The 13,470-nt window shown below is 40.8% G+C and overlaps 1 protein-coding gene across 1 annotated transcript in view; it reads right to left on the reverse strand.

The window, feature by feature from the left end:
• Nucleotides 1-13,470, reverse strand: part of LOC307233128 (amyloid-beta A4 precursor protein-binding family A member 1-like) — a gene marked incomplete at both ends in the record, with an annotated part of 86,816 nt that overhangs the window by 16,773 nt on the left and 56,573 nt on the right. The window contains 4 exons of the mRNA XM_080004340.1: nucleotides 1,622-1,708; nucleotides 7,306-7,451; nucleotides 11,073-11,112; nucleotides 11,267-11,365. Of these exons, the coding sequence (XP_079860466.1) occupies nucleotides 1,622-1,708; nucleotides 7,306-7,451; nucleotides 11,073-11,112; nucleotides 11,267-11,365 (372 nt within the window). The remainder of the gene's footprint in view (nucleotides 1-1,621; nucleotides 1,709-7,305; nucleotides 7,452-11,072; nucleotides 11,113-11,266; nucleotides 11,366-13,470) is intronic.

Here is a 13,470-nt window from a genome sequence, read left to right on the forward strand (position 1 = left end):
GCAATCCAATGGCCAGACGGAGCGGGTCAACCAGGATCTGGAGACAACACTGAGGTGCCTCGTGTCCTCCAACCCTGCCTCCTGGAGCGACCATCTAGTGTGGGCGGAATACGCTCACAACACTCTGCGCTGCTCTTCCACTGGCATGTCCCCATTTGAGTGCCAGTTCGGGTACGTACCTCCTCTGTTTCAGGAGCAGGAGGCGGAGGTGGGAGTGCCGTCAGCCCAGCGGTTCGTCCAGCGGTGCCGACGGACCTGGCAGAGGGCTCGTCAGGCCCTGCTGAGGACATCCCGGCAGCAGCAGATCCAGGCCAACCGACGGCGCAGACCAGCGCCTATGCTCCGTCCGGGCCAGAGGGTCTGGCTGTCCACCAGGGACCTTCCATTACGGGTGGAATCACGCAAGCAAGGAATCATGACAACGCTCTTGTCCCAAGCTCCCGAGACTTCTTATTTGTTTTTGCCCAGTTTTTGTACTTGTTTTGAGTAAACCTCTATTTTTGCCACCTCGCCTCTGCCTTGTTCTCTGCACCTGGGTTCACTCAGCACACCTCCTAACAAGTTGGGTAGATAGCGAAATGTGTGCTGCTCACACTTATATCAACTTGTAAGAGTTATTCTTGGATCAACAATAATTTTTCAAAGGGACTACATCATGAGGAGATTTTAATTGGGTCATCAAATCAAATTGCAGAATTTATTTTTTAGGCTTTTAAAAGTGGCAAACCATTGTGTCTATGAGCTTTTTATTCTTCTTTTCTTCTACAGAGCAGGCCGACATTTCTACAGAGTAGTCTTGTGGGCCCTGTGGCGTCATTTCCATACTTCCAGCCCATGTCACAACCCAACACCTCTCTCCCTTCCTTTTTACTGGGCCCAGCACCCTCACAGTCTGGGAAAGGGGTGCTGGCATTGTGGATGGTCCGGACATTTCTGAAAGGTGTGTCGATTGATAGAAGTGAGTTGGCCTCCTCTTCTACCAGAAAGGAGGTATAGAATACAGATATACAAGGCTCTAGGCTGGCACTATGCTTTGTTGAATTCAGGCTCCCTTCAGACCCTGATCATGGGTAAAAATGTGTGCGCATGGGAATGCCAACGAATGGCCACTAATGACTGTTGAAATTCACTGTCAGAGGAAAAAAAAATCATAGAGTTGAGGCAGCGGTTAGCTCTCGCCTAGCAAGCTCCCCTTGTATTAAGGCCAGATTAGCCAGTGCTCAATAGATGGTGGGCCATGCTGCTTTGGTGATTTCAGTCTTTTGACAAAACCCTAAGCCCAGCCTTTGAAATTGATTCTCAACGTGACTGTTGATGGTTGGTTTACCCTGAGGCAGAAATCGTCACTCCATACTTTGGCGTACTACGGGACAACATGTACGGAGTCAGGCAATTTATTCATATTACACATACATGACATGTTGGCCGTACGGTTCAATTCTTACTAGTATGTGCAGAAGTTCAATAAAAAGCTGAAGAACGTGATTCGTAAGTTTGTAGGGGTAGTCCAGGTATAATTAAGTGTGAAATTCAAAATGGCCAATTTTGAATTTGTGTGAGAATTTGCTCTACAGCCCCAGGTGCAACAATATCTTCAGTATAGATAGTGATAGTGCAGTACCTGTGTGTCTGCATTAAGAACTTTGACCCTCTGGGTGGAGATGAAGAGATCCACCTCAGACATGGCCGGAGGGTCACTCTCAGAAGCCTGCTTACAGACAAGAATACACATATACATTGATTAACGGATGTGTACATTGATCAAAAGATGTGTAAACAGACCATCTGTTAACACAAAATCTAACATTTGGGTGAAAGGAAAGAAAACAACGTGGTTACTTACATATTAAGCAGGGGAAGCCAAATACATTCAATACAGACACATGTTAAGAGGCACGCTAATGCCAAATGTGACAGTGTACTGTACAATCTGGATCTATCTGGTTAAGTGATGCCAGGTCCTTAACAGGGCTGATCTGAATGTGCTTCAACTTATCATCATGCGTCAACATCTAATTGACAAACTAGATCACCAGTTCAGAGGTAAATGATATTAGTCTCTCCAATTTGGATCTGTGATTTTGTTAGATTTTGTGTGATTTGATGTTTGAAAAAAAGTTTTAAGATCAATGCCCAATAAACCCGATCCAAATTATGACACAATCACACAAAACAAAACAGTATTTCTTTCAGTTGCTACTTTTACCACATTGCCATGTACCATGAAATTGCACACATCAATTTAAGGTTTCAGAATTATTGGCCGAGTATGCTTACTCATAAAATGAATTTGACTCCAATTGTCAGTGACTCCTACAGAACATATAATAAAATGTAAGAAGTAAGGAAAAAATTTAAGACAAATGTATGGGGTCTATAATAAACACTATTTACAATGAGTGCAATGGGCAAGCAGCATATCCAGAAAAGTAGAGTCTGCAAATAGTAATGTAATAAATATTCAATATACAGTGGTTGAATGAATGTACAGGTGTTTGGCTGGGACACAGTCATTGAGACTGAAGCCGCCGTCACACTGAGGGGTGAATTCATAAAGCGATTACTCGGTGGTCGCTAAACTGGCGCAAATATTAGAAAAAGCGTCAAATTCACAAAGCCCCGGCACGCGGTTAAATGGACCGTTAACTGCGCAGTAACATAAATAGCGTCTCGGTGTGCCGGTGCTATTTGGCGTAAATGCGTAATGATTCTCGAAGGGAGCATGGATTATTTACACATCGAAAATTGCGATCAGATGCAAAACAAGGGCAATCTGCAGTCAGCAGCAAAACTTTATGAGTGTGTTTGCGCTGGCATATCATTAGCGCAATATATTTTGTGAATTGGATGCTACGATGGTGCAAATAGCGACCGCAGTTGATGCGCAACTCATGGTGCTATTAGCGATCGCAATACATTGCTTGGTGAATTCAATATATATATATATATATATATATATATATATATATATATATATATATATATACACACTGTATATACAGAAACAATATTTTCTGAATAGCCCCCAATCTAAAAGAGCCCCGCATGGTGGACTCTGCGCCCCGATCGCTCCCTCTTCACAGCACCGTGTATATACAGCACTGTATGTAATGTCCCCCCCAGCAAAAATAGCTAGGGCCTGGTTGGGCCCCCAATGTCTTTGCAACTTAGCAACACCCCTACCGGTTCCAATAAAAAAACTTCACCGATGTCACTTCTGGTAGGTTGAATGGTTAGTTTGTCGCATCATTTACATTTTTTTTTAACGCAATTGGAGACCTTCAAATCTCATGATTGAGATTTGCTCTGTTAAAATCCCCCAAAACAACAAGAATAACGTTTAAGTGTTATTCAACATTCAACTGATTATCTGGTCAGCAAAGCACAGCCAACCACCAGCTCTCACACAGGCTTGTGTGAGAGCTGGTGGTTGAACATACACACAAGCAGGTGGAAGATAGACACAACACCTGAATAAATAAGAAAAAGTTCAACAGTGAATAAAATGGCTTACAGTCCATGAAAAAGTATTCCAGTTTTGGGCAGTAGAATTTAACCCCTGGAGATAATACAGCAAGCGGAAAAAGTTGCAACACTACGATGCAATGAAAAAGAAAGTAAAGAAAAAAAGGGCATTAGGCAGAAGTTGCAAATAGCAAAGCAAACAGAGAGAAGACAGCAATGTAAACACACCTTCTCCTTGTTCAGGATTGACTTCTGGACACCCTAAAAAGAGATAAGACCTTATTAATTACTGGAGGAAGTGAGACTGTATCACAAGAATCACATATTAAAGCAGAGCACAAAGAGTACTATTACTATTACTTTGTTAAAAAAAAGGATAAAGTACATTAACTTATTCTTATAGTTCGCATTAGGCAAAAAGAAAACACAACCAACAACTGTCAAATTAGCTTTCATTCGTTATCGCAACACAAAAATCGAATACGTAATGCATGATTCATTCATGCCATCCTCCCCAACATACCTTGCTATAGCTTGTTCAGTTCTCCCTGTTTACAGCATGTGGGTTGTTTGTGGTGGGTTAGCAATAGGTTTTGATTTTTTACTTTTCCAAACGAGTTTGAAAGTTGCCTGAGAGAGGAATTTCAGTTCTTCCTGGTTACAGCATGTGGGTTGTTTGTGGTCGGTTAGCAATAGGTTTTTATTTTTCCAAACAAGTTTGAAAGTTGTTTATTTATCGGAATAAGTGTTTCCTTCAGTTTTCTCGCCAGGGCCTGACTTGCACTATACTTCTATATTTTTATCCTTCACCTCATTCAAAGCAAAGCATGTAGAGAGATAGGATAGTTAACAATAAAAGATTTTCCTCCAACTGGACTTTTGTAATGGAACTAATTCAACGAAACATGAAGAAAAGAAAGAAACAGTCTTTATTCATCACGCAACACATGCTTGCACACACACGCTTTGATGGCGGTCAGTGAAATGGATCCTCTGCATTTGACCCATCCTGGCTTGTCCTTCCTCTGGGATCCTCTGGGATGCTGCCCTCTGCCAGGAGCAGAGGGCAGCATACATAGAGAGACTAGGTGATAAGTGGCCATCGCTGGTCAGACGATGATGGGTGCATGTCTTTGGTGGGGGTCCTTACTGATGTGAGGTGGAGGAAACCCCATGTGAGCAGGGGGAGAACATGCAAACTCCACAGAGAAAGGCTCCTATTTGGGAGATAACCCGCCGGAGCACGGTGCCAACAGCACCCCAGGCGGGAATCGAACCCAGGACCTTCTTGCTGTGAGGCATCAGTGCAATGCACTGCGCCTGAGTTCCTGTCCTTCGAGGGCATCTTGCAGGTTGGCATACCCAGTGAATTATTGTGTGGGGAAATTATGTGGCAATTCGATTTTAAAATTATTTTATTTTATACTTAGGATTACAGCTGGACTCAATGTTGTAACGAACTTAAACATGACGTCACGGGGGGAGACAGGACAGAGCTAGCATTACAATGAATGGCAACTTGGCACATGCGGAGAGATACTCAGACTGTGTTTTTATCATGGATCAAGATTTATTTCTGAGTTTCCTACTTTTATGGAACCAAAAAACATAACCTCTGCCGGAGACTGGGGGTCTCTCATGGAATTTTCTTCGTTTTTTTTCAGCACTTGGATCACATTTTATTGTTGGGAGGCTTGTGGATAATTCATTGATTAAATGCATATTTAAAATAAATACATTTAGGCGCACCTGCGGCTGTACAGCTGTTATTTTCATTAGCAACCAGAACTCCAGACACAATCATAAAATATGAAAAATATTCAATATCATATTCAAGATCAATTCAATATTGCTAAATACATTCTGACGTAAAAAAAAAAAAAGGCCAAGCATTCATTGTAAGCAGTAGGGATGCAACGGTAAAGTGGGCTCACGGTTCGGTATGGGTTTTGGGGCCACGGTAAGAGTCAGTTTCGGAATATTTAAGAACATTTTTCATCATTGGTAGGTTGTTATAATTTGCATAAGTTCATCTGATTGGAGGGGAGGTGTCCAGGATAGTGGATGATTCAAATATAACTTTCCGTGAATAAATTATATATATTTTATATTTTAAAATGTCACATTAAAAAACAAATAAAACTAGTACTATAGTTAATTCGTTTTGTGAAGAAGAGGTGTAAACACAATTTTTCCACACATAAATAAACATGAAATTAAACCTCAGTCAGAGCAGTGCCTGTGTGCGCTTTGTGAACCTGACGTGACAGTGGGTGCGCTCCTTCTCAGCTAGGACAACTCCCGGCGAGGGAGAAGCATAGGCTACACAGTGGGGAAAACATTTGCCGGCAGCAGGAGACGGCAACTTAAAGAATCACAACATAAAACTGTAAAACTTGACAACAAAAAAAAAGAATGGCTCTTCACCCAATGAGACTCCGTTCCCTTCATACCTACAAAAGAGCCGTTTAAAAGAATCGTTCAAGAGAAGTTCGTAATAAAGAGGGACACGTCCATCCCAGGGGGTTATTTTCCGACTGGACACCTTTATTGATTGCACTCTTTACAAAAACATTTCTATGTGGTTTTATCTCGTGTTCCTACGAGACTACACGACTACTGACGTGGCCAGTGGAGCTGCAACAGCGGACTCAATAGGAAACAGCACTGACGGCACGCCGCTCCGCGCCCATACGTTGCGCCAACGCGTCCAGTGGTCTTCTACCGTGATGGCATAATACCGCGACTCACGTGTGCGTACTGAACCGTAGGAGGCGTACCGAATGGGTCGATAACATACCGTGTACCATTGCATCCCTAGTAAGCACAGTGCATACTGCCGTACTTTAACACGGTCTCCGTTGGTATGGGACTTTATTTAAATACAACTGGATTGTTTTGTGTCAATACTCTTTACTTTTATATAATTAATTCGAAACACTGTGCTTCACCATCATAAATAGCTGTGAAACTAACCGACTGACATGCCGACTGACTACCACCTTGCTACTGTGCTGTGGCAGAGAGGCGGCGACTCTCCCCTGTGAAAAAAACTTTTACTGAAACCGCCAAAAAAACAACTTTATTTTTACCTGTAAAAAAGGTTTGAAGATTTTTTTCAAACCATCTTCTGCATAAACCCAACATTGTAAATTCATAAAAAGATTGGATCCAAAATCATGTCATTTTGAGTGGATCGTTTACCTGTTATTTTCCTAATGTTGTCCTTACTCATTCACGACCCAAACATCATATAAGACTTTGGTTGAATCAGCAATTATAAGTAAAATCATTCATTCAACTAAAAAAAGCAGAGTCCAAATCGTATATTATGTTTGGTTCGTGATTTAATGAGTAAGGACAAGTTTGAATCCTGTTGTGAGCCACAGCACTCAAGGTTGGTTGAGGAGATTATTGTGCCGTCTGGTAGATCTCATGGCATTGATTGACATGAATGAAGGAGAAAATGTTTGTAAAGCATGAGAAGAAAAAAAATTTAACAACATAAATAATATTTAGTTTGCTTCATCCATTTTAATATTTAGTTTGCTTCATCCATTTTAATATTATTTTTGGATGACCTTGTTTTAATTCAAGTTTAGTTTGAATTTAGAGATTACTTTTTATTAAAAAAATATATATTTTTACTTTTAATGAACGATTGATTTTTTTCTTTGTTTTTGTTAAATTCTTCCTGATCATGATATCAGTTAGTGTATCACTTATTGTATTAATAATGTCAAACTTCTAGAAAGAAAGGTAGAGTACCAACTCCTGGACTGTCTTTGTGTATTTAGTGTGTGTGTTTGTGTGTGTATGCAGGGTGTGTGTCTTATTTACCCTAACACGACTGACAGCCGCCTGGGCCTGCATCATGCGCACATTCTTGGAAGGTGTCTTGTCTGACAGGAGCTGGGTAGAACCCAGGTATATGGCCGCAAAGATAATGCCTTCTATCAAGTCCTCTGGGTCACACGGGCCTGGAACTGAAAAGTGTGTGTGTGTGTGTGTGTGTGTGTGTGTGTGTGTGTGTGTGTGTGTGTGTGTGTGTGTGTGTGTGTGTGTGTGTGTGTGTGTGTGTGTGTGTGTGTGTGTGTGTGTGTGAGGGTTAGAAAACTGTGAAATAAAAAAATATATATATATATTTTGGTATTCACATATGTATTTCTTTGTGCAGAGCAGAAATAAAAAAATACTAAATCGTAGCTTATTCCACACAGAAATCCAAGAATAGCCTGGCCAAATTATTGGCACCTTCTTCTCCTTCTACTGGTTTTAACGGCAGCATGCATCCTAAATCTTTTACTACTACCATCTTCTGGAGTTAGTTAACTCCGACAATGTTCAGTATGTCAGATTTTCCTCATTAGTCCTGTCCTCATTAGAAAGCTGACCAAGCATATTCTGCCTTTTCCACTTCCACCAACACTCCAGTATGCTCTTTACTCTTACTTTACTTACTGTTAGCCCTTATCTTTTAATTTCTTCTATCATGTCTTTTCTCTTTGCTACGTATTTCCTGCAACTGACAAGCACATGCCCTACAGTTTCCAGTACCTGACAATGATAACAAAAAGCGGTACTATTCTTAGTACCTATTCTTAACCTAGTCATGATTATCTCCTCTTTCCTACTTTTTTCCCTATTTCTCAAACCCTACCAACTCAAACTCTATTTTGAACGGAATGTAAATGTCTTCCTCTTCTCCTCTGTGATCTCCTCTGTGATCTCCTCATCACAGTGCTACTGCCACTCTTTATTAATTTCCTTCCGTACAATGCCCTTTCCTTCTGAATTGAAAAGACTTATACAAGTCTGTTTTCTTTTTTTAACAGCTTGCTTGGCTAGTTTGTCCACTCTTTCATTACAAAGAATATCTGTACCTGAATGCATATGACCTCAGAGCCTTGTTTCCTTACTCTTGCGTGTATCGATATTATTTCATAAAAGTAAATCCTGATGATTATTGGAGATACCTGACATGGGACTGTACAGAGCAGAGACTGACTCACTACAGATAAGGACTTTGTTTGGTTTGGTTTGTTCAACCCATTCTAAAGCCAGCAAGTACAGCAGCAACAGTTTATACATTTCGGCAATTTGTGGTTCGTCTGCATATCTCACCTCTATGGCTAGGAAGTACAACTGCAGAATCTGTGTTTCCAGTTATTGGATCCTTTGTTCCATCTGTAAAAACCTGCACGGTCTTTATACTTAAATTCCTCATACCAATAAAACTCACTCATCTGATCTGCACTTTTATTTCTTGCCTTGATTTTAAGTAATTTCATATCGACATATCATTTTCATGCATTCCTCCACTCAAGTCTCCTGCCTGTTTGGTTGGATGACTATCTCCATGCTCCCTGAGATTTATCCAGTAGTTTACAAGCAGCTGTTTCCGACAAAGACACCGTGGCATTCCACCTGCCTCGACTTGAGGTGCACACACTGGCTTCTCACTGCCCCTACATATACTCTCAAGGCCTGAGCCTGTATTATATCCAGACCCGCGAGCATAGATTTTGCTGCTGATCAATATACCACACACCCATAGTCTAGCCGTGATCTTATTAGAGCTATATGTATATATATATATATATATATATATATATATATGCAGTATCAGCGCCCCATTGCATTCCTATAAGACATCTTATAATATTTATCACTTTTTTACACTCATACTCCACATTTCTATGCTCTCTGCATATTAATCGCGGATCAAAATACACCAAGAAAACAAAAACTCAACTCTCGCCATGTTACTTCCATATAATTTCAGAATATTACCAATCCTGAGTTTCTTTCTTGTGAAGACCATAACCTTTGTCTTCTCCACTGAAAATTTTAATCCCCATTTATCCCCCACATTTTAACTTGATAAATCCCATCTTGTATTCTCTTAACTGTATGTTCCACATTTCTCCATATATTCCACAAAGCCATGTCATCTGCAAACAGTGACCTTTCCACATCAATTGGTATATAAACAAATATATAATTTATCATCACAGAAAATAAAGTGAGACTTTATCAGGGGAGTGTTGTAAGTCCCACTTTATTTTCTGTGATGGTGTTCCATTCTCTACAACATTTTTGCTTGACTGTTCTGACCATTTTTTTAACGTGGATGAATCTTCCGCACAGAGTGTCCAAAATCTTAATAATTAATATAAATAATTAATAATCGTAATTTGATCATCAGCCCCTCTCTCCATAACCTCTCCATCTCCATCCATTGCTTACCTCATCCTCCAGACACAACACTGGTTCCATAGTGCCCCTTCCTCTCCACTTTGGTATGTAGCCACCATACCTCTTTTCTCCAAGAAATACATTAGCCTCTCATTGACCATCCGTTACATCAATTTACAGATATTTGAGGTCAAGGCAATAGGCCTGTAGTTTGTTGGCTTACTGGCATCCTTCCTAGGTTTCCTTATCGTAATAATTATAATTCCTTCCAGCTCCCTGGTATTCTTCTTTCTTCCCACACTTAATTAAATATCATCATCATCATTTAATCTTTCCCTGGTGCAGTCTTCCCAGTTTGAGCCAGCGCCTTACTTTATTGTCCGACGCTAAATGGGACATTTTGTTCATCTTCAGTGCTTTCCTTTCCCCTTAGTGCCTCCAAGATTTCAGATTTTGTTCTCTCTCTGCCTCTTCTTCTCTCCTCAGATAAATTATTTGTGCTGTGTACAGTAACAAAAACATTCACCATCATCTCAGCCTTTTCCTTACTGGTTACTGCAATATTATTTCCACTACTCAATACAGGATAACTCAACTCTGTCCTGTCTCCGCCCATCTTTTAATCATCCCCCACACCTCTCTGTGGTGTTCCCGATTGAGTGGCAGTTTCTCCAGTATATCTGTTTTGCCTGTCTTATTGTTCTCCTTACTACTACCTGAGCTTGTTTGTACAGACTAATTTGATGGAAATTATGTGTTCTTTTCACTAGTTTAAATGCTTTATTTCTATTCTCACCGCTATATTACATTTGTCATCCCACCACAGTACTGCTTTCCTCTTTTTTTGCCTTTACTTTTAGAAATGGAATCCAATGCAGCTAATATTATCGCTTGTCTTATTTTATAATTTAAAGTTTGTATGTCTTTATTATAATCAATCTGACTCAGGTATCTCTCACTTTCTTTCTGAAATGTCTTCCAATCAAGCCTTCTTCTGTATTCCTGGTCACTCCCTACTCCTGGTACTCTGGAGGGATCCCCTGTCTTACAAACGTGACACACATGGTAATGTTAAAATATGAACTTCACATACATACTGTTTATTTTGGCCGCCATCATTTGTCCGAGAAATTGCATTGTGTAACATTACATGTGACATTGGCCAGTAATTAGAAATCCAAGCCTAAACTCTGGTCAGGGGTAACAGTACTAGACTAGTAATGGGCTAGAACTCAATTTGATGCAGTTGGTTATTGATTTAAGTGATTGTGGCTTTTTTTTCAAGCACTATACTGGAGAGTCTTTAAGCAAAGTTCGCACCACAAATAGCAAATCAATGAGCATCTTCAGTTTGTCAGCAAACAATTACTCTGTAACACCATGAATGTACAATGAGGTGACACACTCACCTTCTACATATGTTGGAAAGGAAGCAAGCTTTCTTCTAGACTACAAATGAGAGCAGAGCAGATAATATTGCGAGTAAGGAATCTATACATTAAAAACAACTGGTTATTTGATGGGATGCAAAGAAGAATGATCCAATATATCATTTGGGTCATTTTTCTTTTCCTTTCTTTTGCACGAGTATACGTATTCGCACCTCCTTATCAGAGCAAGGTGAGTCGAGGCTTGGATCCTGTAGCAGGTGTCTACTGAAAGACTCTGCCCCTGGTGGAGAGGATGAGCTTGATCCTGGAGACTGAAGAGAGCACAGAGAAACAGACACTTATACATTATATTTCTTAAACAAGCTAAACATAAAATGTTATACCAAGAAAGACGGAGCTGGAGCATTTTGTACATAGCAGTACATAATTTATGGCATATCCAGGATCAATTTCCCGTAATACATTATTGACATTGTTAATGTAAGTTGAATAATCATGCTGGTTCAAAATCAGCTCCCTACCATTTCACTAGAATGAAGAAAAAACACCCCAGAAACTATGACATGTCAAAATGATTGTACACTGAGGGTTTTTTTCTGAATTATTGAACATACAAAAATCAAAATGATCACACAAATACAATAATTATCAAACTTCTGATGAGTTCCACGAGTGATGAAAGGTTGGACTCTTTTTTTAAGACTCCTTTATGAGTCACTCAGTACTCGGAATTAATCCAGACTCCTGAATCATTACTGGAACAATATTTGTTTGCTATGAACAAATCGTTAGTGAGTCTTGCATCACTAAAGTCCATGCGGCTGCAGGAGCCACCATGCCACTAATTTTACACAATATGCTACATGTATTATATTGTACATAATTATATTATAATTCTCTTGGCTTTAACTAGTCAGATTGAATTAGCTCTAAGCGAGGTACACTCATAGCACCAAAAGCATTTTTCACCCCCCCCAAAATACTCCTGAAAGACAGGGGGCGATGTACACAAACCACCATAGGAAATTGAAAAAACTACTGTAAACATAACAAAGAAGTCCTGAGGCAAGGATCTGAATAACTAGAAAAGAGCAGTAAAATAGAACATGTTAAATGTATGTATCTATTGCAGTCAGTGCAGGTATATATACCAATCAGCCACAACATTAAAACCACAAATAGGTGAAGTGAATAACAATGCTCATCTTGTTCCAATGGCATCTGTCATGGGGTGGGATATACTAGGCAGCAAGTGAACAGCCAGTTCTTGAAGTCGATGTGTTGGAAGCAGGAAAAGTGGTCAAGTATAAGGATCTGAGCGACTTTGACAAGTGGCAAATTGTGTTGGCTAGATGACTGGGTCCGAGCATCTCCAATCGGCAGATCTTGTGGGGTTTTCCCAGTATGCAGTGGTTAGTACCCACCAAAAGTGGTTCAAGGAAGGACCACCAGTGAACCGACGACAGGGCCATGGGCTCATTGAAGCACCTCGTAACTTGTGTGGCTCCCCCCCCGTGCCGCCAAAACAGCTCTGACTCACCAAGGCATGGACTCCACAAGACCTCTGAAGGTGTCCTGTTGTATTTGGCACCAATCCCATAAACAGCAATCTGTGATGCACTGTGTATTCTGACACCTTTCTATCATAGCCAGCATTTACTTTTTCAGCAATTTGTGCTACAATAGCTTTTCTGTGGGATCAGACCAGACAGGCTGGTCTTCATTCCCCATGCGCATCAATGAGCCTTTAGCACCCATAACACTTATTGTCCTTCTTTAGACCACTTTTGGGTCACGCATGGATTGTACAGGTTGTACCTGTGGACCTCTTGCACAACGTTTCTTTGAAATGCATCCATCTCGAATTACCTGAAGCGCACGGCGCGGAGTTCCAAAAATTGTGAGGTGTGTGCCCTTGCACCAATTCACCATGCGATGCTGTCACAAGCTCCGCAATGACGTAATTTATGGCGCGCCGTCTAAACGACGCTACGGCAACTATACAGTAGCATTAACCTCACTGATGCTGCCCCAAAAGGAATCTTTTCTAATTCTGAAGATGAGCACCCAGTGTTGAGTTCCCCTCCGCCGTGCTCTTTAATATCACCCTACCACTAAATATAATTTTAAGATATACAAACTTAGTCATTTTCATATTTGGCGGGAACAAGAGATCTGATTCCAATCCAGCCACTGGGGTGCACAAGCCAGTGTATCGTCAGTGCCGATCCCAAGCCCGGATGAAAAGAGAGGGTTGCGTCAGGAAGGGAATCTGGTGTAAAAACCATGCCAAATCAAACATATGGACAACAAATCTTATTTCCATACTGGATCGGTCGAGGCCCGGGTTAACAACGACCGCCACTGGTGCCATTAGCCAACAGGGTGCCAGCGGAAATTGTGCTACTGTTGGCCG

The sequence above is a fragment of the Zeus faber genome, assembly GCF_960531495.2.
Source record: "Zeus faber genome assembly, chromosome: 7".
Taxonomy (NCBI): Eukaryota; Metazoa; Chordata; class Actinopteri; order Zeiformes; family Zeidae; genus Zeus; species Zeus faber.